The 24,987-nt window shown below is 39.6% G+C and overlaps 1 protein-coding gene across 2 annotated transcripts in view; it reads left to right on the plus strand.

Moving 5' to 3' along the window:
* LOC110161288 (coiled-coil domain-containing protein 85C-B-like) overlaps nt 1-24,987 on the plus strand; it is a 124,570-nt gene that overhangs the window by 86,078 nt on the left and 13,505 nt on the right. The window contains exons 2-4 of one of the 2 annotated variants that reach the window (XM_020926018.2): nt 728-807; nt 6,378-6,419; nt 20,381-20,485. In XM_020926018.2, the coding sequence (XP_020781677.1) occupies nt 728-807; nt 6,378-6,419; nt 20,381-20,485 (227 nt within the window). The remainder of the gene's footprint in view (nt 1-727; nt 808-6,377; nt 6,420-20,380; nt 20,486-24,987) is intronic. The other variant, XM_020926019.2, reaches the window with a different exon arrangement.

Genomic DNA, 24,987 nt, shown 5'->3' on the forward strand with positions numbered 1-24,987 from the left:
AGCCTGTGCCCTCATATGTGCCCAGCTAGAGGCATTCAGCACCATTTTTACTCTTGGTCTGAACGTGGCATTACACACACACATATAATGGTGCTTATTACATTTCTTCAACTGAACTGAAACAAAGTGTCTATTGAAAAGTCTGTTAGATGAAACTAAAGGTTCATCACTGGTGGATGAAGTACTCAATCTTGTTACTTAAGTCAAAGTACAGATACCGGAGCAAAAAAAATACTCAAGAAAAAATAAGTAGATTTTCTTTCATAGGATATTTTTAAGTATTAAGTAGATTTTTTAAGTATTAAACAGCTGTAGTAGAAAGTACAGATACATGCTTTCAAATGTAGTGAAGTAAAAGTAAAAATGATCTACTTAAAAATGTACTCCAGTAAACTATAGATACCTGATTATTATTTTTTTTTACTTATGCTCAGAACTTTACCACTTTTACTTTGTTACGTTCCACCGCTGAGGTTCATTAGGATATCTTATTACAACAACACTTGAATATTAAAGGTTTTTTTTTCAAATTAAAATCTGAAAACAAGCCCAGTGTGTGTTGTTGTTTGGCGCGCAGCATTTGGTTGTGACAGCCGTATCCTCACAGAGCCTTCAGAACCTCACATGGCTCCTGCTGCAGTCTGTCCCAGCCTCTATTCATGTGTCTGCTCTTTGAAATGCTAATGGGGCGCTCACCTCCTCTGCTTTGTGCCTGTGTCTCCTCCAGATCCTTCCTCCAACTACATCAGACAGCTGGAGACCAAAGTCCGCATCCTGGAAGATGATAACAACAAGCTTCTGTCTCAGGTGAGGCTCTGCTGCACAATACACAACACGTAGAGATACACAGGGTTAAAGGTGCACTGTGTAACTTTTAGGTTAGGGGTTCATCACCTGCTTGTTTCTATGGAGATGTCATTGCTCTGTCTGAAATGTTCCACAGTGTGACATTAAACAGCTCTACTTTACATTTATTCAATTACAGGTGGTTTTACAGCTCAAAACTACCTCGAAAAACAGACATTCTGACAGTGAGCGGGATCGCCTCGCCACAGATCTGACCTGTAACTTGATCTGGTCTGGTTTCCATGAAGATAGAAAGGTTTAATGCCATTGTTGAGGAAAACACCCTTTTCCTCGCTTGTTCGTTAGTTTCTGCTAAGACAAAAATACCCTTGAAACCAAGATACACTTCAGATAAGAATTTACTCAATCGAGCAGTAACAGGCAATACTTGTACAAGGAGTCTGTGCATCTGACAATCTCAGGCCGAGACTAAATATTTACGCCTATACAATGATTTTTATACTCAAACTATAGTGGGAGGTGACCATAGTTTAGACTTAGTGCCTCTTTGTTGGTGCTCAGGTCAGCCAGGCCTCTTGGCACGTTGCACAATCTGTGCACTCGCCGGCGCCACCGTCCTCCACAACCTCATATCCTGCTTCCACTTCTGTGTCCGCGCATGTGCAGTCTGACAGATTCTGGCAAATCGGCTCATGGAACTACTTCAACAGAGCGATATCCTCACAAGAGGCGACTTGATTTTAAACAAGTTTCATTTTCTTGCGACCTATGAATGCCGACCTGGAGCTGGTCGTGAGGTATAAATCGGTTTTCTTTACCCCATGTTACTACACGAAGCACGACACACAATGAAGCCAAAACTCAGGCCGATCCCCAAAATAGTCGCACGAGTGAAAAATGGGCCCAAAAAGGGTCAAAAATCACACAGTGTACGGCTGGTTTTACGGGAGTGTCTTGCTGGTGTGATTAGGGTGATGAGTCGTGAGTCAGCATATCCCTATCAATAAATCCTTGCCCTATTTAGTTCATTGATTAGAAATATAGATAGAAATAGTTTTAGTTCATGTACAAGATATTCTATCTCTGCATCCCTCAGCTGTAATCTCGTCCCTAATCAAATATAGCAGTACAATCAATAACTGTTTAACAGCACATTAGCTACATCATAGCAGTAGTTATACACCACCTAAATCTAGTTATTTATCGTAACACCATACTGTGAAACATTTCAGGCATCTCCAAGAAGAAAAGCGTTTGATGGACCCTCCACCAGAAAAGTTCCACAGTGCACTTTTACGAGTAAAGTAATGTATTATGTCAGAAGTAGTTTCAGATCATAGATTGTTTATAGCCTGCTAGCCACCACATTCCAAACAGGAAGTGAGCATGGGGGTACTTCCTGCTCCATCCACTCTGGCTCCAGTTGACTTTACATTGAACAACTGTCATGTCTCTTTCTGTAAATGCTGCTGTGAGTCTCGTCATTTTGGTCTTAAAATGTTTGTATTAACTCGCTCTATGGAAGAGAATTTGTTACATTAGATTTTGAATTTTAAATCCTGTTGAATTTCATTTTGAATTTTTTTTTAAGTTTGAAAATTTTTTAATTCTAAATGGCAATTGATGAAATTTGAAATGTACACTTAAATTTTAAGTGTTTAAATTTCAGTAGAAAAAAATTAATAAAAATCAGATATTTTTTTTTAAATTTGCTGTGAAAATATTGGCAGCAAAGGTCCAAGATGCCAAGGCAGAAGCAATCGATGCACACTGATTCAATCTAATTTTGTAACAATGAGGAAATGGTGCAGTGAACAGTCTGATTGGTCAGAACAGCCAATAGGCGAGTTTCAGCTGACGTCATTGTTATTAAAAGCCCGCGTTGCATGCTGGGAAATATTTTGGTCGGAGGCAAGAAACACGGTAGCGGTCGAACACAGTGCGTAACCTCGCGTATTTATCCCAGATAATGGTAAATTCCTGCTGCATTATCGGATGAACAAATAGAAGCACGGAAGAAGGAAAATGTCTTTTTCATATTCTGAGTGAAAAGAACCACTAACGGTGAATTAAACGGCTTTCAAACATTCGCAGAGCAAACGTAGAAGATCCTAACAAACCGTGGACTCTAACAAGTTCAACAACACATCGAGACTCTTGGAGGTTTTCATCTTTTCTGCTGTGAATGGTCCAGGAGTTTCCACCAAGTCATTGTGGATATCGCCGAAGTGAATATTTGTCCAGGTAGTTGGTGATTCTGACCAGAAATTTGGTTTGGTCCAGGCTTTGTCAGGGTTGAAAAGGGTGATTTTTCGTCCATCGATGCTTATGACCAATTTCTGGTCAAATGGTCTTGGGTGATCTGCCGTTAGAGTGGATAAATAACCAGGATCAATACCCTTTACGTGCTTTCTCGCTCCGTCCGTCATGTTGAATTAGTGTTTCTTGCCGCCGACCAAAATAATTCCCAGCATGCAACGCGGGCTTTTGTCAACAATGAAACTCGTCTATAGGAAACGGCCTCTCTCCTCCTCACTCACACATGATCGATACTTCTGTCTTGGCATCTTGGACCTTTGCTGTGAATATTTTTACTGCGAATTTTACACTTTGAATTTTGAGTGTTGAATTTGAGCACTTGAAAATATATGTGCTGAATATTTAAAAGGTGAATTTCTTTTATTTTGATTTTGAAATTCAAAGTGAGAAATTCAAGAATATTTAAAATTCAATATCTAATGGAACAAATTATCTTCCATACCGCCCTACATTTTAGCTAAACAAATGCAATTTATGCTCCTCTGGTTTAGACCTGGTTTAGACCTGCTTTAAAACTGATATAGTCCTGGTTTAGTCCTGGATTAGTCCTGGTTTAGACCTGGTTTAGACCTGCTTTAGAACTGATATAGTTTAGTCCTGGCTTAGTCCTGATTTAGTCCTGGCTTAGTCCTGGTTTAGTCCTAGTTTAGATCTAGTTTAGCCCTGGTTTAGACGTGGTTTAGCCCTGGTTTAGTCCTGGTTTAGTCCTGACATAGTGATACAGTCCTGGTTTAGATCAAAATAGTCCAAAATAGGGACATCTGGGACATGTCTTGCATAAAATTGGGACAAATCGTTGTTTTTTGATAAATCTGCTGGGACAGGGGACATGGGACTCCGAACTGGGACTGTCCCGGGTAAATAGGTACATCTGACCACCCTGATTTTGTGTGATACAGGACCTTTAAAATGCAAGTGTGAGGGAGGCCAATTCTGATCAACTCTTTGAACTTGTGTTGTGTTTGAGCGCAGATGAAAGCCTGTGTCTCCCTGTTGTTAGCGAGTGTGTGTTTGTCTATGTATAATTCATCAGGACAACAGAGCAGAGATGGTAGGGCCCCGGGCAAACTGTAAGAGTGAAAATCCCGAGTAGGTGACAGTGACAGAGTGGAGCGACACAGCCAGAGATGATCTCTGGATGACTTCACACATTTAAAGGGGAATTTTATTTTGGCTCAGCACAATTTTATACAGTGGCCAATGTTACTTAGCATAGATCTCATGTTAAACGTATGAAGACAAAAGCTCCAGTGCTGATAGTGGTCAGTTTGTTTTGTTTTTGTAGAGGTATTTTATTTCAGTATTATTTTATCTTGCAATACAATATGTAGAGTTATGCGCTTTAAACTGTGTTGGAACATTGTTAGCTCCTTAAAAACAGACCTGGACAAAGATACCCTTTGTTTCATTCACATGTTTGAGTATTTATTATTAGTAGGGCTGGGCAAAATTTAAAAAAAATAAAATTACATTAATTGCATGAGTTTGAGTGCGATTAATCGCGAGTAAATGAAAGAGCCAAACATTTGTTGTGCAAACAGTAATTGTTTCACAGGGGAACCCTCAGAGCCTTCAAGGTTTTCAGTGAAGGCTCAAGAAAAAATACTGAATGGACTTTTGTACTACTAATATATTTTTTCAATAGTTTTTATGCAGTGAGTAATAAACACGACACTAGTAATAATTTCTTGATCAGTGTTATAAACTTGGACTGATATTTCTTGGGAAACAAAGGGTTAATATAATGGAATGGAAATGGACCAATTACATTTTTTCTTTCAGTGGTATCTGGGTAAATCAGTGACTCCCCCTGCAGCACTGAACTAAAGAAATAAGCTCAGCTCAAAACGCACGGCTGGTCCAAACCCGCGGAACCCGGATCCGGAGCCTGCGGCCTGCGGCTCGCAGAGGCTCGGACACGTTGCATCTCACGTGGTCAGAAAAAAGTGAAAAAAGTAAAGAAAAGACATCAAACTTTAAAAAAACGCTCACGGTGGACTGGTGAGAAACAGACATTTACAATAAAATAAATAAATAAATAATAAAAAACTGCATTAACAGTGTTAAAATGACTTAAATGACTTAATTAGTTAACGCACATTAAGTTAACATGCCCGACCCTAAAGTCTGTCTACATGTCCAAAGCTCAAATTGCTCTGTTCCACCTTGTGATGTCATGAAGTGGTAGTTTTCAAGTTAACAGCTACTACTACTACTACTACTACTACTACTACTACTACTACTACTACTACTACTACTACTACTACTACTACTACTACTACTACTACTACTAATAATAATAATAATATAATAATAATAATAATAATAATAATAATAATAATAATATTGCATCAGTTTTATACAGCGCTTTTCTGGACACTCAGAGAGGTTTTACAGATCATTCTTCATTCATTACAGACTCAGTGGTGGTAAACTACTATTGTAGCCACAGCTGCCCCGGGGCGGACTGACAGAAGCGATTGCCAGTCTGTACCATCAGCCCCTCTGGCCACCATCAGTCACACACCACTTTCATACTAGGCAATGTGTGTCTTGCCTGAGGACACAACAACAGTTTTTGTGACTGGCGCCCCCTGTGGCACCTGATTTTCCCAGTGTCTCCCATCCAAGTCCAAGTCCTGACCAGACCCCGCCCTGCTGAGCTTCAGGCTCTGAGATCAGGCTTTTAGAAGCCAGTATGAACATATAATGTTTGTTCAGTAGATACAGACAATTCCAGGAGTGATATTTAAAATGATTCAAATTCTAGTGAAGTCTGTTGTATGGAGTTTAAAAACACAGTGGAGCACTTCCTGTATTCCCACATGACATCACAAAGTGGAACAGAGAGTTTTCTGTTTGTGAGAAGAACTCAGCTTACATATTCAGGGTTTGTGTGTTAAACATGTGAATGAAACAAAACACAAGTCCAGATCTGTTTGAGATGAACAAACTACATTAGAACATAGATGAGCAAACAGAGGAATATGGGCCTTTAAATGTATCACTTTATTCATTTCATTTCAGATCTTCTACTCTTTGCATTTATATTAAATGTGACTCCTTGTGTCTTTTCTCCCAGTGGTTCACATGTGGGTGGAGTGTAGGTGGAAGTCCTGACAGACACTCTCCTATAATTAGCTTCTACAGTTGGCTCCATTACAGCCTGTTATTACTCCATACGTTTACGACTGCAGCTTTCAATATAATCTAATGTGTTGTCATTTTGTCATTTTTCTGTCTCCGTTTAGGCCTATAGCCGCTATAGCTTATCACAGATGCCCAGCAGAAAGGTAACTGGTTTTGTTGGCTCCTCCTCTGAGCCGCTGTCGGTGACGGGACTTTTACGTTCTAATATTTCTCAAGCTGCTTTTAACTCAAGAGTGGGTGCAAACGGGTGACACGTGTAATGCAATGACAAGATGAAATTCTATTGTATTTTAATTGTAATGGTGCACTGTGTGACTTTTCTGGTGGAGGTGCACTACCTTCATTTTTAAGCAGCTTTTCTAAACAAATGACAATATATGCCTCTCTTTACTGTGGGCATTTCTTCTATAAAACTGGGACTAATAATGATGATAATAATAATAATAATAATAATAATAAATCTGTTTTATATTGCGCTTTTTTGGACATTCAAAGATGCTTTACAGATCATTTTACAAATCACTGGTTTTGGATAAATCTGCTTGTCTCAATGGAGATATTATTGCTTTGCCTGGAATGTTCCACAGTATAAATTTATACATATTCATTTATATCTTTTATCAATGATGGGTGTTTCTATTGCTCAAAAATACAATAATTCTTTATATGAACAGGGGCGAGACTCCACAGATCTGAACTGTAATGTAGCGTAGTGCTGTTATCTTGTGATAGAGAGGTTTACCATATTTTCCGCACCATAGGGCGCACTCATAAGCCTCCAACCCCATCAAAAAAATGACTGTGCGCCCCACAATCCAGAGCGCCCTATACACGAATCCACTCAGGTGTCCCAGCACGACTTCAGTAAACTATAAAGCCGCACCACCCACAGAACACACAAACACACACGGAGCAGACAGCGACCACACAGCAAAAAACACCCACAGACACACTCATCACTCCACGTCGACGAGGAACGAAACAGAGGAACGGACTGAAAAAGCGAGTGCAATGTGCCACTTCTAGACACAACTGAACAACTGAGTCACTGCGAACACGCCGACAATCCAGCGGTCCCAGACAGCACCCTCCCTACACACCACAACTGAACAAAGCCCAGAGTCACCGTGAACGCAACAAACAAACAAAACCACTCACCCATCACACTGTTGGGTTTCATTTAAAGTCCGGTGAGGTTTATTTGTGAAAAAAGTTTGAAAATAGACCATTTAATGACAGTGTGCCTTATAATCCAGAACGGCCTGTAGTGTGAAAAATACGGTAATCTATACTGTGGAACATTCTAGACAAAGCAGAAACATTTCTCTGGAGACAAGCAGGTAGGCGTGTGCACTACCTTGAGTCTGACGATACGATTCATATCATGACACACACGTCACTATTCAGTATCACAGTATATCCCGATACTAAAACAATGGATGATAGATAGTGATTTATCAATAATTCCTTTGGATAATCCAGTCTCCACCTTCAAGAGAACACAATTGTTTGAAATATAATTTGGTACATTTTGAAATTGAGAACAGTGAATGCAACTAATGAATTATTGTGAAAAGTATTTTAGAAATCTATTCGAATCTATTTTGAATCGATTCACAAATTGTGCAATGAAGTATCACAATATATCACAGAATACTTTTTTTTTTTTCTCCTTATACCCCCACAAGCAGGGGACCGACCCTCCACCATAAAAGTTCCGCAGTACACTTTTAAGTGAAGCTACTGTTTTGAAAAACTAGATTTAAACAATCTTAAGTAGGACGTTTATTGAACTCTTTCAACTCAACTCTTTGTCTTAGCTTTTGGACTATATACAAGACCTTGCAAAATTAAAAATAAACAAATAATCCCATTAGATGATCTAAAATTGGCCCCTTTTTAATTATAGTTTCAACACAAACCAGCAGCATTGAAGTTTATGGTAATTTTCATGGTCATTTGAATCAGATTTATCTCTTGTAAAATGCTGTAAAACATGTTCATTATTTTCTTTTTCTCGTAGCAGCTGAAAGTCGGCGATTTAATTGACTGTAGATGAATTAGAAAAACTGTATACAGACAATTTCCTCTTTTCACAATAAATGCACAGTACTTTAATATTGTACAGCTGCTCAATTATTGAAAAAAAAAAAATTATTACAGTTATTTTGGTCAATATATTGAAATCACGATTATTCCAACCATTATTTTTCCTTTTACACGATGCATTTATTCAGCATTTCCCTCTCTCAAAAAAACAAAACAAACAAAACAAAAAAAACAAAAAACAAAAAAACACTTTGTTATTGAAAAATTACGCAAACCTTTAATATAGGCTACAAATATGAACTTTTTGATCAGTTTTGCGATGTATAAAACATAAAATGAATAAAATATACTTTGAACATGAAATAAGGCAGAAAAACATAAATGTATCAACATTTATTTATTTATTTATTTATTGCACATGCTATTATTTTGTTGGCATCAATTTAAAGAGAACAACAACAACAACAACAAATGTGACAATTAACATAAATAAATATTTCTACCATTATTTGCCTCATCTTTGTTGCATGAACAAAAGGAACAGGATGACGATAAATTTTATAAACTAAAATAAACTCTTAAAATAAACTGCATCCACCTGTTCTACAATCTCTATCTAAAAAAAAAATATATATATATATATATATATATATATATATATATATATATATATATATATATATATATATAAAAATAAAAAATCCCAAAATAAACTTTGTTAAGCTTTACTAAAAATAATTTTAACTTGATTATATGAGTTTGGTGATCGTTTGATACACAAATCGAAAAAGCAATCAAAATTCAATTAATTGTACAGCCTTATAATCTTGTATAAACTATGTAGTAATTGATAATTGGCAAAAATCTAGTTAAACCTAGTCTAATGTCTTAAATAAACCAAGTCATTGCATTCCCGTGTCCTGCTGTTGCTCCTCTCTGTTGGCATGCATCGCAAATGAATGAAAGCAGGTGGCTGTTTTCCTGAATATGGCTCAACTTGGCAACCCAGCTTCTTTTTCCTGATCTTTGGGACTGTCTCTGCTCCCACTCGAGTCCGCTGTGACGATGTGTGCCCCGGGTGATCCCAGGTGATCCCGGGTGATCCCAGGTGATCCCAGGTGAGCGGTCTTGTCCGGTCAGGCTGCTCTCGGGGCTGAATCACTGACGAGGCGCATGTCACTCTGGTCCATCTCCATACATTATACATGAGCTCCAGTCAGTGTCGTCAGCTGGGAGGGAGATCCAGCTCCCAGCGGTCAGCAAATCAAAACACTAAAAGTGAAAAACTAGGCCTGTCATGATAACTCAGTTTGAAGCACAATATTAGACCTTGACTTAGACAAACTTTATTGATCCACGAGGGAAATGATTTGGACACAGGAGCTCACATATCACAATATCATAGAATAACAAAGAGCAAACATATAAATGGTAATAATCAATTGTAAATAAGTAGCAAAAAAGAGGAAGAGACACGTGTCAGATAAAACCTAATTATATAAATGTAAGTAAGTAAGTAAGTCCCCATTTCTATAGCGCTTTTCACAGACATTTTCACAAAGACGCATTACAGAGCATTACATTCAGCATATATTATTCATTCACTCTATACCTGGTGATGGGAAGCTATTCTTGTAGCCACAGTTGCCCTGGGGCAGACTGACAGAAGCGCAGCTGCCATGCCACTTGGCGCCAACGGTCCCATCGACCACCACCATCACTCACACACACACCACTTTCATACCAGGCAATGTGGGTGAAGTGTCGAGCCACTAGCACCAGTGCTAATTTCCACCTGTCGCCTCTGGGCAGGTGCAGGTTCAGGTTCATTGATTGATTGTATTTAACTGACCTTAACTATCAACTGTTCTTGGAGACCTGTGTAGAATGTAAATGTACAAGTCCAAATAAAATAGAAAAAAATGTAAACAGGAGGGGACAGGAAGTTGTAGGGAGTATTATCTGTTCCATAATGGTGAGTTGTTGTACAGTTGTAGGGAGTATTATCTGTGACATAAGGGTGAGTTGTTGTACAGTTGTAGGGAGTATTATCTGTTCAACAAGGGTGAGCTGCTGTACAGTTGTAGGGAGTATTATCTGTTAAATAAGGGTGAGCTGTTGTACAGTTGTAGGGAGTATTATCTGTGACATAAGGGTGAGTTGTTGGACAGTTGTAGGGAGTATTATCTGTTCAACAAGGGTGAGCTGCTGTACAGTTGTAGGGAGTATTATCTGTTAAATAAGGGTGAGCTGTTGTACAGTTGTAGGGAGTATTATCTGTGACATAAGGGTGAGTTGTTGGACAGTTGTAGGGAGTATTATCTGTTCCATAAATGTGACATGTTGTACAGTTGTAGGGAGTATTATCTGTTCCATAAGTGTGAGTTGTTGGACAGTTGTAGGGAGTATTATCTGTTCCATAAGTGTGAGTTGTTGGACAGTTGTAGGGAGTATTATCTGTTCCATAAGTGTGAGTTGTTGGACAGTTGTAGGGAGTATTATCTGTTCCATAAGTGTGAGTTGTTGGACAGTTGTAGGGAGTATTATCTGTCCCTCTATAGTCTCCCTCATGTGACAAATGTCTCCAATATATCAATCTATCACTACAGACAAATATTGAGATAAACGACAACATTGAAACTACTTTATTCCACTGATAAAGATTCTAATAAAACAAGTATAACCCCAGTACATCCTTTTTAAATAGAGAGCATCATTAAAAAACATGAGCTGCAACAAATAAAACAACAACTACAACTACAGGAAGTGCTCCACTGTGTTTTTAAACTCCACACACCTTCACTTGAATCATTTGAAGAGTTTCAGTCCTGGATTTGCCGATCTCCACTGAATTAAAACATTAAACATCAGCTACTACTACATGACATCACAAGGTGGAATAGAGCATTTCAAGCTTTGGAGATGTAAACAAATGAATAATAAAGGATTATTCAAACGTGTGAATTAAACACAACTCTAAACACATGATATATATCATATCATGTGTTTAGAGTTGTGTGTTTAGAGGTGAGTTGTGTGTTTAGATAGAGGTGAGTTTCAGCTGACGTCATTGTTATTAAAAGCCCGCGTTGCATGCTGGGAAATATTTTGGTCGGAGGCAAGAAACACGATAGCGGTCAAACACAGTGCGTAACCTCGCGTATTTATTCCCGATAATGGTCAACTCCTGCTGCATTATCGGATGCACAAATAGAAGCACGGAAGAAGGAAAATGTCTTTTTTGTATTCTGAGTGAAAAGAACCGCTAACGGTGAATTAAATGGCTTTCAAACATTCACAGAACAAACGTAGAAGATCCTAACAAACCGTGGACTCCAACAAGTTCAACAACACATCGAGACTCTTGGAGGTTTTCATTTTTTCTGCTGTGAAAGGCCCAGGAGTTTCCACCAAGTCATTGTGGATATCGCCGAAGTGAGTATTTGTCCAGGTAGTTGGCGATTCTGACCAGAAATTTGGTTTGGTCCACCTTTTGTCGGGGTTGAAAAGGGTGATTTGGCGTCCATCGATGCTTATGACCAATTTCTGGTCAAATGGTCTTGGGTGATCTGCCGTTAGAGTGGATAAATAACCAGGATCAATACCCTTTACGTGCTTTCTCGCTCCGTCCGTCATGTTGAATTAGTGTTTCTTGCTGCCGACCAAAATAATTCCCAGCATGCAACGCGCACTTTTGTCAACAATGAAACTCGCCTATAGAATATAATAGCAAACAATGAGCAAAAATTTCTATTAAAGAAGCTAAGGATATTTTCTGAGAATTTCAAAATGGCTCTGTCAAATCTTTACATAACAAAATCCAGGCACTCCAAAGAAGTACAAGTTGCATGAGGAAAAGTGTAGTTAAAAGGCTTTTACATGGCCAAAGCCAACATGTCTGGAGCATGAGTGTCTGTGTCAAATATCATATCTGTCATTCTATCTTCTGAGTCCACATCCTCCAAACTAAACACATGAGATGGGCCTATAGAGAAAATGAAAAAATGATGATGAAACTGCCTGAAACACATGAACAGCGCATTAGATCGTCTTGTTGTGGTCTCCGTGTTGGCTGGAGTTGTCCGGAGTGTGGCCCGGCGCAGGTGGGTGTACTGCGTTGTGCGGCTCACTGGACCTGTTGCCTAACTTCCTGTTATGAAAGCGTCCCAGTGAAACTCGCTGTGAAACAATGGCCCTTATCGCAGGAATGTTGACCCCTCAAACCGGCTCCACACAGGTCTGTACTCCAAAAGTATGAGGCTGAGGAGGAGGACGAGGACGAGGAGGAAGGAGGGGCTGCAGTTATACACTACAGGAACACAACAGGGACAAGTTCTGTGTCTGGACAATGTGGAACGTAAAATTCGTGAAATAGAGATTAGAGATGTAACAATATCCAAATTTCTCTATACAATATTTTGTGTAGGCCAACAGAAGTGTGTGTATGCCAATTTTCTGTCATAATGCAAATAATTAAGATGTAAAAATGTTTAATTACAGTTATTTTATCATGTAGATTGGACTAAAACATCAAAGGATCATGGGATATGTAGTTCTCTCTGATTTTTAGTTGTTGCTGCACCATAACAATAAATTTAAGTAAAGAAACTTGTAATTCGATATATTGTGATGGTCCAGTCTTTTGACGATATCAGAGTATTTCAGTTACTGTTACATCACAAGTAAAACTAAAACTATATATACTTTTTACTTTTACTATTGAGAGCAAGTGTCTGTACTTTCTACTCCACTACATTTTTGAACAGGACTGAAAAATAAAAGTATTTTGTATTATAGGTTGAAACATGCTGAAAAGTCTGAGGGTTTATTTTTAACACGTTTAACAGTTTGAGCAAACAGTTGGGGAAATAAAACTTTGAATTCCATTGTTTCTGTTGAACAAAATTCAGAACAAAAACACTACATTGAAGCTTTATTAGATAAAATCTGGTGATCTGGTGACGCCAGCTCCCACGAATTCATTCAGTACAGATCTGATCCGGCACCGCGTGGACGCCTGAAAATGCTGTTACACTGATGTAGGTCTATGCGCCGCCAAAACACTAAGAGGCTAGAATATATGTCCATTCATATGTACGGTCTGTGTGTACGAGGTGCAGACGTATAATCTCTGAAAAGTTGAATATGAATCATCTTCAACACAACAGAAATACAGAACAGACTCACCATCAGCAGAACACCCCTCTGTCACAGAAAGAACACTCATATTCCACTGAGTCGTGTCCTTTAGTCCGACAGAAGCTGAACCGCAGCTGTTTTTTGAGCGCTTAGTTTATGCAAATTAGCCATGAGGTTTTAAGTTTCATTTCTGTAAAACATAAACAAATATGCTCAAAGCTGTGTGGAGAGGGAAGGATTTGTTTCCAGTACGGTGATACGCGGATTCGATTCATTGTAAACGTTGCCTTTAAGTGAACAGCTCCTTTTACCTTCAGTTCAGTCGAGATTGGCAATTCTAATGAAGGTGTATGGACTTTAAAACCACAGTGGAGCACTTCATGTAACAGTGTTTTCTCTTAAATGGAAGAACTCAGTCTAAATGTGCAGGTTTGTGTGTTTAAACATGTGTGAATGAAACACAACACAACTCCAGTTCTGTTTGTGTTGAGGAAACATTAGAACAGATCAGAAAATAGCGTGATACGGGCGCTTTAACTAACCAGCCTTTTTATTGGCGATGGTCTGTGGTTCATCAAGTGCGAAATCGCTTTGTTTGAGGGAAATTGATCTTCTTTGGGCGAGTTTTATGTTGCCAGTCACGTACAATATGGCGTCAGAAAGAGGCTAACTCAATCAGAAGTCCATCACGGCGTCGCAGCGCTGTCCTGACTAGAATTGCATTATGGGAACACAGCACCCTCCTTGTCAAGGTCCCGTCACCCCTGATTCCTCCATAACTCAAAGAGGAAATGAAGCGTGGTGTCCGGTATGTGTGCTTCAGACTGTCAGAGGAGGGACGGGGAGATGGATAGGTGACTGGTGAGAGCGGGGTTTATGCACGAGGGCTGTGGAGCTAGTGTCTCCCAGTCGCCATGGTAACAAATGGCATCATGGGACTATTTAGAAGTCAGTTTGAGAAGAAGTACCTGAAGAAGTGGTGTGTTGTTTACAATGTTAATATTCTTTTTTTTTTGTCTTTTTAACATGTGCACTGTTCTGTTCTAATGTTTCCTCATCACACACAGACCTGGAGTTGTGTTTTGGTTCATTCACACGTTTAACACACAAACCTGTACATTTAGACTCAGTTCTTCTCTCAAACTGTAGTAGTTGTAGTTTTATTCTGTCATTTTGCAGCACAACAAAACAAAACAGACTACAACCCTGTGGATCATGACCAGAGACAAGGGTTTAGGCTGAAGTAAAAGTACTTATAAGACCTAACCTAATTAAATGACGCATATGAAGAGCAAGTTTACAATTCACAGTTTCACTTACGACTTACTGTATATATGAGACAAAATAAAAATTCAAACAAACTAAATTTAAAGGTTGTATAGAGGATTTTCCAAGGAACGAGAAATCCAGCGACTGTTTGTCCTTTTTCAAATGTTGCGCATGCGTGAAACCACCCCCCCTCCCCTACAGCTCCTACGTAGAAACGCCTCCTCCCGCCTCCTCTTTACGCCAGAAACAGGTTTGTTTACAGCCGGTGAGCTGCACATGACTTGTAAACAACTAACTACAGTGTTGGTTAGGCAAGGCGGAGAAGTGAGGAGCGGGGGGAGCGGGTGCGTGGACATTTCGTGCACAGAGAAGAGGTGAGGAGCAGGGGGAAGAGCGGATCGGGCAGCGGGGAGAGGAGAGAGGAGAGGGGAGCGGTGCGCGGAGATTCCGTGTGCGGAGATTCCGTGAGGAGCAGGGAGAAGAGCGGAACGGGCAGCAGGGAGAGGAGCAGAGAGGGGTGCAAAGAAGGGTGCGCGGAGATTCAGTGCGAATGAACTAGCTACTACTACAACACGCAGCAGCAAGCGGACTCTTTCTTTGCCTTGAAAATTAAGTTTTCAGACATAGGATATCGCATTCGTGTCCTGAAAAACGTTTGACTAGCTCTTGGAAATAAAGTACGTTTTCATAATAAGCAGAAGTGACCTGTCCAGGAGTAATTTGGCGACCAATGCGTCAGTCTTTAGACCCTTCGTCTGCTTCAGTCGCGCCATCGCTGGAATGAATCTTCAAGAATCACCTTAGTTTGGCTTCGCTGCTTTTCCCCTTGTCTTCTTCTTTCAGCGACCTCAAAAATGGACTTTCTTTTGCGGCGAACTGCTCCTGGATTCTTGTCGCCATTGCAACAAACTTTGTGCGAACTGCGAGGAAGATATAGGTCAAAAAAAGCCGCTAAGAACTGTTGCGTTGGTGGAGTAAACAGCGTCTGTGCGGCTTGCGTCTGTGGACTGCGTGACAGGTGTACGTAAACCACGTACCGGCGGCGCGCAGGCAAGTCAGTTACACTAGAAACGTAGGGAGATTGATTGACAGCCTGTCAGCTAACAGATAACGAGGCAGTGTCGTTATCTATTCAAATATCAAATATTTAGCCCCACCACGTCCAGAGTTGATGAATTTTTATTCTCTTTTTTTTGGTCATCATAATTACAAGGCTACTGCATCTCTATAACGCCATCATTGACAACTTGAAACAAACAAAAAAATCCTCCATACAATCTTTAATGCATAATTTATTTATTCTAGAGCTCTGTATCTTTCAAACCATAACGCTTTACACTTTTTTTTTTTTTTTTTTTTTTTTAAGGCCTCTACAGTGATTTATTTTTAATCATCTCTCACATTGTTCTGTACACTAAGCCCTCTAACAGAAATACAATCTTTTTTTTTTTCTTAGGTCTTATCTTCATTTTTTCCACCTTGTGATACACTGGTAATACAGGAAGTGCTCCACTGTGCTCCACACACCTTCACTACAATCACTGAATGAATTGAACTCTGGAATTGCTCATTATCTGGAATTTACTGAACTAAAGGAGCTGTTAACTTGAAAACTAAAACTTCATGACATCACAAGGTGGATCAGAGTATTCTGATCTTTGGAGATGTAGACAAACTAATAATAAATAGTTATTCAGACATGTGTGAATGAAACAAAACACAACTCCAGGTCTGTTTTTGAAGACATAACAACATTAGAACATGACTTAAAGCTCAGAGAGTCCATTTTGTGTAATATAGGACTTTTAAATCAATGAAATCACATGAATCAACATTTGAACATTAAAACCTTCAAACAACATTGGGTTGCATGAAGAATGTTTAGACTTGGACTGAGACAAACTTTATTGATCCACAGGAAAATGACTTGGACGCAGTAGTTCACACATCACAATATAATAACACAGAGTAAAAAAATGGTAATAAACTTCTAAATAAGTAGTAATATAAAAGACAGAGACAAAAGCAAGAGACTGTAATCAAGACTTAAATTATATAAATATATGTACAGTAAGTGTGTTCATGTGTTTTTATTTGGTCAATATTTAATTCAGTCTTCATACATTATATTCAGTCTGATGTGATAAAATAAAATATTCAGCGTGAAAAACAATCAAATCAAACACTAAATAATTCATTGAACAGGTGTAGGCAGAAGCTAAAGCTTATTGTCTTCTGCTTATCTCTAACTACAGCATGTTCATGGATATTCATCTACAAAATTAATACAGCGTTAATACAACATTTACTACATCATCATAATAACAAAAAAGGTTGTTAGGTTATTAGGCTTTTTTCAGACCAAGGGTTTGTTTTCATACCTGACAGTTTCGACTGCTCACTAACTCTGCTCACTTGGTCTGAAAAAATAACCTAATAACATAAATTATTGAAAGACCAAATGAACTTCCTCAGACTATAATAAAAATTAAAAAAAATTACAATTATTCTAATTTTAACAAAAGTCTCTTTACTGTGGTTATTCTTTCAAATATTTTTTTTCATTGCTATTCTCTTAAAAATGTTTTTGAACTGAAACAGAGAAACCCTTAGATTATATTTACTTACTTTCTGTAGTAGGGAACATTGCCTGTAAAGACAGAGGAATTTCATTATGTTTGACTTTGTGCATGAACTTAGCCATGTACAAATCAGCCAAATCATAGAACTTTAGAACATTTGATTGGATGAACAAATATAGTAATATAAATACAGTTCTATACAAGAGGTCAGAAGGAAACAGTGCAAAGATGATATGATTGACCGAGCACAGGCTTATCTCTTACGTAAGTTATTGTACTGTTACTTCTGTTATTCTGTCACGTCAGATCTTTAGTTATTGTCAGGGTGTAGTGGGCAGGATACGTTGGGGTACACGGAGGTACGTCAAACCGGATCTGTTGGCATTGGTGAAAACAAACTGCATAGGCTCATGATATCTGCACTACTGTCCTAAGGACTAAACCAGGACTAAACCAGGACTAAACCAGGACTGAGTGTGGGGACGGGTGACCGTAGGCGAAAGGACCGGCGCAGAGCTCCGCGCTCCACAGGGCTAAGAGCAGCCGTCCCTCAATCGCGCTTTGCGGACACCCTGCTCCATGGGCTTGGGGTTCTCGCTCTTAGTCCTGGTTTAGTCCTGGTTCAGTTCTAGTTCAGTCTTGGTTTAGTCCTGTTTTAGACCTGGTTTAGTCCTGGTTTAGTCCTGGTTTAGTCCTGGTTTAGTCCTGGTTTAGTCCTGGTTTAGTCCTGGTTTAGTCCTGGTGTAGTCCTGGTGTAGTCCTGGTTTAATTCTGGTTTAATTCTGGTATAAGCCTGGTTTAGTCCTGGTTCATGTGTTGTAGTCTATGATTTATGTTCTGTAGGTGATTCTGAACAGCGTTAATATTAATCACATGATTCTGCATAATTTTGAGTAAAAAAAAACAAAACATGAAATATTACTGATTCTTACTGTGCTGGGGGGTTTCATCACATTGATGACGTCATGAATTGCGTACCCTCTCTTAAAAAATCCCTACTTGCTTTCTCATTCTGTCCTGTGTTATTGGAACTGTAGCATGCAATCAGCAGAATCAAATGACACTGGGGTAAAAGGCACTGCATATAAACAGCCTATCAATGCAGATTTGTAAATGACAAACATTACTGCCTTAGTTTAAAAATGACAAAACAACCAGACTGTTGATGTTGGCATTACGGACACTAGGCAGCAGACACGGGTGAACTGTAATATGCTGTCGTTCTCCACCTGTGTGCCAAAGATGATTCACAACAAAACACATCTGCCCCCCCTTCACCCACCCGCTCACATCACATCTCATTGGGATATTTATAGCCATCTCCTGCGGACATCACGTGTGTTTGGGAATCGGGGTGCGTGACTACAGAAATGTCAGGCGCTGTTGTCGCGGTAACACACACACTGGTCCTACGGTCGCCCCCAGGAAGCAGTGGTCTTTTAGGTAATGAGGGCGCCATCTTGAACACCGTCCGCTCGTAATGACCTCCGCTGATGGGGAAGCGTTTGTGTGGAGATGGGCCTATCAAAGGACCATTTAACAGAGGAACGGACGATAAATAAATATGAGATTTGTAAATGAGAGGCCCGAGGGGGAGATGGTGGAGAGATGGAGTGGTGATGGTGAGATGAGATGGAGTGGAGAGATGATGGGGTGATGATGGGGTGGTAAGGGAGAGACGGTGGAGAGGTGGTGGAGTAGTGATGGGGTGATGAGGAAGACGATGTCAGAGATACACAACCAGGAGCATAATGAACATGAAGTTTTTCATCGTTTAGACTGACATGTTTACAGTGAGGGGACGAACTGTTTGTCACTGGAGGGGAATCAGCTGGAAAATCCCCCTGAATTGATCAATTTATCAAAGTTAGTTCATCTATATACGTATAAATAAAAATAAAAACATCTTTTTCATTATATATATTGTATTAATTACACAAGCAAGTTACAATACATCTCAACACATTTGTTCATACATACAAACAAAACATACGAAAATGATGTGGTCTCAAACACACACAAATACAGTGTGTTCAGTTATTCCTCTGAAAAGTCCACCAGTGAGGCACGCTGCCTAAGAAACTCTTGTGTTCTCAATAAATGTGCCGCAACTATTTTTTATTTTACACATTCCAATGAAATACATACTTCAGACCTTGAGTGAGTGTAGAGTTGCTGTTCAGTTAGTTGGTAAAGTGATAAGTGGTGAAGTAATAACTGCACCTGCTGTTCTCCATCTGTGATCTGACAGTGGCTCAGGTGGAGCTTTAACTTACTGTAGTGTTTTTCATATCAGTCTGGTATTATCTGAGTTCTACAGTCTGAGATGGTTCTTGCTGAAAGTGTTTGGGGCTCCAGGCTGATTGGTTGAAGCTTCACCACAGTGGAACAAGCAGAGATATCAAACTTTAGTAACATCCAGCTGCGAGTAAAGCACACACATCTCCGTCCACAAATGCTCAAAGATTTAACCTTCTGCACGTTTTTCACCAACTACATAGTCTGTATTTGTGCTAAAATAGACTGAAGTATGTGCGTTGTGTCACCCATAGACTGTGTAAAGAAATGGACTACGGCAGCGGGACCCATAGCGTTCTGCTCCAGTCAAATGAAGCTCATCAGGGTAGCAGTTCTAGGGGTGAATTTGGAGTCAGGTTTCATATTTGGATTGGCAAGGTTCAGTGCAGCACTTACAGAGAGAGGAGTGACAGTTTTTCAATGTAGAGTCGATGGAGCTGGAAGCGCCTCCATGCTCACTTCTTGCGGGTTAGCAGTGTCCATTTATACAGTCTGTAGTGTCACCTTTGTTTTCTTTCACTTCTCTTGGGTGCTTAACTTTTTACCTTCTGCCCAAACCACTAATATAAATGTTTTTCTAATGCAAAATCTTTGGCTAAAAGTTCTGCAATGGATCTTTAAACTATGTCTAAACAACTGGATCAACATTTCTGCTTCATGAATCAAACCATTTTTAATGTAATGATGTAGAATTAATATAATCTGACCAATGGTACACTGGATCATCTAAACTAACTCTGTTTTGTCCTGCGTTTGTTCTCTTTCAGCACTGTAACCCGGGTGACCTGCGAGCTCTGAGGAAGGGCATGGGTCAGTACCACTCTGAGACTCAGCTGTCCTCACTGCCCCAGAGACAAGACGCCCTGCACAAGGTCAGTCACTGCCACGTAACAGGATGATGCCATACTGTAAATGACTGTGAACTTTTGATTTCATCTTTTGACTACTCTTAAATGTTTTAGTGGCCTCAATAATTGTGACATTGTAGAATAGTAATATAACAAAACCTCTCGTCTGCGTGTATGTCTAAAGAATGTGAAGTCTTTTCTCACTTGGCTGTGGAGTTTACACTTTGCTGACTGTCCCCTCGTGTCCTCTCCATGTCAGTGTTTGTGCTTTCGTTGTTATGATACTTTTGTGTGCGACTGGAAAAAAATATTTCATCAAAGTCTTGAAGGAAACATACATGCAAACTCAATCGATCCACTTTTTATTAATAATAATGTGTTGGATTTATATAGCGCCTTTCAAGACCTCCAAAGCTCTTTATACACTCCACATTCAGTCTGTATTTATCTTTGTAGATCTTTTAACCAGATTCTAATTGTTTCCACACGTAGGAGTCAGCATCTATTTCTATTTGTATCTATTTTCCCACGGATTAAAAAGATCCGCTCTTAAAAACAGATGCAGTTTTATCCAACACAAACTGGATTATGCATCTGTTTCCAATTACAACATTTGAACCGAACTATTTGAGAAATTTCTGCACATTTTAGCAACATGTTCTATTTCTGTTCCATCAGTAAAGCCCATTACTGTTGCTGTTTTATCATTATTTTAGATCCATTATCTGAAAATGGAGTTTGGAATCTTCTGGAGTTCTAATGAAACTACAAACTTGTTTACACACTCATGTTGTTGTTCTTAGACTTCTGAATCCACTATGAGTCCCATAATCCTTTGAATCCATGGCTCTGCTGCCCCTGTCTGCTATGTCTGCCCCTGTCGGTGCCCCTGTCGCTGCCCCTGCCGGCTGCCCGGAGCCTGTAATTGTTTAGTGACTGTCTGTGGAGGGTCAGGAAGGGGCCACAGCGCTCTATACACGACTAAATCTTCTGTGTGTTAAAATCAATATAGCCTTTTAATCACTGGAGCTCCTTCACAAACACACTCACCTCTGCACATCACGGATCAGACCCCAGACGCCACTCTGTGTCCTTGAACTTTGAACTCAGACAAACAGAGACAGACAGAGGCAGACACACACAAACACAGAGGGAGAGAGATGTCTCTGGAAAGGACTGAACCACACATTTTGTCATCATGGCATTTAAAGGTCCTATATTACTACACAAAACTGACTCTTGTGAGCTGTAAGCCATATTAACAAGTTCAAGTTCAAAGTTTATTTCAATTCTTCATACAAAGATATACAAAGAATCGAAATAATGTTTCTCATTATCCCATGCGTAATAAATAAATAAAAGGTGGTAAATAGTACAAAAGGCATCTAGTGCAGGGCACAAGGCAGTCTTTTTTGGGGGGGAGTCGTGTGTGGGGGAGGCGTTCTTGGGGAGACACAGATTCCTGTTACCTGGCCTGCCTGGTGGTTATAGAGGGGAGAGAGTTCAGCATCCTAACAGCCTGGTTCATGAAGCTGTTATTCTGGTGGTGCAAGAACAGAGGCTCCTGTACCTCCTCCCAGAGGACAGGGGGCTGAACAGATTGTGTGCTGGGTGACTTGCATCACTCTCAGTTGTGGTTTTGCAGGTGAGGTGCACGGTGTCTTACTGTAGGTTGTTGTGCGATCATGTGTCAGGAGGGTGAAGAGCAGGGGCCTGAGCACGCAGCCTTGGGGAGATTCTGTGCTCAGAGCAATGATGCTTGAGGTGCTGTTGTCAACACGTTCTGCTTGTGGACTCTGGATGAGGACATCTAGCAGCAGTTGCAGAGGGAGGTGTTGAGAGCAGCTTGTGGAGTTTGCAGATGAGTTGTTGTGGTGTTAGGCTGATGAATATTGAACTGAAGTCTTTGAACAGCATTCTCCCATGAGTCTTTGTTGTCCAGATGGATGAGGGCTGGTGGAGTCAGAGCAGATCACATCTGTGTGTGTGTGTGTATGCTCTTACCTAATCAGAAACACACCTGGAGTTGTGTTTTGTTTCATTCACTCATGTTTGAGTAATCCTGGTTTATTAGCCTGTTCAAAATGCTTTGTACCACCTTGTGATGTCATGTAGTGGTAGTTTTGAAGTGAACAGCTCCTTTTACCTGTAGTTCAGTGGAGATCGGCAATTCCAGGGCTGAAATTATCCAAATGATTCTACTGAAGATTCTAGGTATGACATTTAAAAACACAGTGGAGCACTTCCTGTATTACCAAATGACATCACAAGGTGGAGCAAGGTGTTTTAATTTTGAGAAAATAACTAAAGCTACAGAGTTTGTGTGTTAAACATGTGTGAATGAAACAAAACACAACTCCAGGTCTGTTTGTGATGAGGAAACCACATTGTCAAGGTCAAGGTTTATTTATATCACACATTTAAAAACAGACATTACTGTTTAACAATACAGATAAACCCAGAATAGGAGTACTGCACAACTAAGAATATGAAGAAAACACAAGTAAACACTTTTAAAGGTGCATTGTGTAACTTTTCTGGTGGAGAGTTAGTCAAATACTTTTTTTCCATGGAGATGTTGTTGCTTTGTCTGGAATGTTTCACCGTATTCTATTAAGCCTTTCAATCTTCATAGAGTCCAAACCAGATTAAACCTAAACTACAGTTTTACTTTGTGCCATGCCAACAAGCACAAATTGTGAACAGGTGTGTGTGTTAGTTTCAGAGTAGTTTCAGTGGAGTTAGCTCCTCCCTTCAGTGTTAGCTTTTATGGTTTTATTTTACAGATGTTACTTTCATAGTGTATCGCCCGTCTTTGCAAATTACTAACAGCATTGATTGTGATTTGATTAAACCTGTAGCTCTATTTTGTTCTACCCCTGATGGGAAATATTTGGAATAGTCTCACTGTAAACATTGCTCTTTGTGTTGCCCCTGTGTTGTAATATTCATTCATCCTGTGGCCTGTGATGCTAGGGGTTAATGGGGGCGGAGCTTCATCCATCTGACTCAGAGAAAATCATTGTGAATCATCGAGGGATTGATCTTTTGACCTTCTTGCTGAGAGACAGAACTGAAAACATCGCACATAATCCTGTAGGCCACTACATACATGTAATACTGTATTCACCCAGTGTTTTTCAATTCTGATGTTTAGTGCGTGAAACCTTTTACCTGAAAATGTTGATTTAATCACCATTATTTGTTCTGCCTTTTTATAACATACAAATGGCAAAAACAAAATTGTTTTGTCAGATTTTTATAGGAGCACCCGAACAGCTCTTAAAGGGCCCATATGATGCTATTTTGTGATCTGTGTTCTAATGTACCATAGTTTGCGCACCATAGGGGCTCTGGATTATAAGGCGCACTGTCATTGAATGGTCTATTTTTAAACTTTTTTCACATATAAACCGCACCGGACTATAAGGCACATTAAACGAAACACAACAGTTAGATAAGTCAGTCAAACTTTATTTAACACGTTCACAATAATTCTCAACTTTGTTCAATTGTAACGCTTAAAAAAAATACTGTGTGAGACGAGTCTATGACAGAAATAGAGAATTACACTGTAGGTCTCATGAAAGTACTAAAACCAAATATTTTACTGTGCACTGAACTTAATCTTTACACTGTAGCTGTTATTGGTTTAACTGTTCTGTAAACCTGAAACTCAGACATCTACAGTTCACTTATCTTTTATGTTTTCCTTTATGAGCTTAATGTCTGACTAAAACACAGACAAGTGTCTGAAACAAAAAACAAAATCTGATAAAATTTACAAAATAGAAACTGAAAGATTTGTATATTTCAAAGTCCAGGAGAATTAACACCAAGACAAAGATGTTTCGGTCGTAGCGGTCATCTGAGTAACACCACTGTGGCGTGGTCAGTCTGATAGATCTGTCAGATCTGTCAAACTGGAAACAACAGCTGATCAGAGACACATCACAGCAGAGACACCTCTGACAAAGGAGGAAGTGCTGCTGCCCAAATATGTCGGGTAAATGTCAGGTACATGAGAGATTTAGCTTTTTACTAATGTGTCTTATTAGAAAAAAACACAAAGTTTCTATGTAACAAGAATACAAAAGTAATTTTCTAAACAACAGTTTTCTCAGATCCTGTCTTCATGTACAAACCTTGAGATTCCGTCATGTTTTTTTGTCTCCCTGCTCCAAGGCTTTACACAGGGCTATTTCTGCAGCCTGTAACTCCACACTGCATAAATCCAGTGGTAAACAAAGCCAGAGCTGTTGTGTCTCTTTAAGCACTAGACTATAGACTGGAACACACTGGTACCACACGGCTGGCACTTCAAATCATGTCTTTAACCCAAACAAGGCAGCGACACAGCACAATAGAACAGACATTTCCATATTTTCTCTTGTAGTCGAGTTCAAAGCAGATCCCCTCTCAACTGAACTTGTTCTGTTTATTTCTTTGAACAAAAGAAGAAGTCCTTGTGGTGGAGGAGCTGGCGTCCTGTGGGAGGTGCTGCTGTGTTTGGTCATGTATGTTAA

The sequence above is a fragment of the Boleophthalmus pectinirostris genome, unplaced genomic scaffold (assembly GCF_026225935.1).
Source record: "Boleophthalmus pectinirostris isolate CB_2022bp ecotype Guang Dong unplaced genomic scaffold, ASM2622593v1 HiC_scaffold_13, whole genome shotgun sequence".
Classification (NCBI taxonomy): domain Eukaryota; kingdom Metazoa; phylum Chordata; class Actinopteri; order Gobiiformes; family Gobiidae; genus Boleophthalmus; species Boleophthalmus pectinirostris.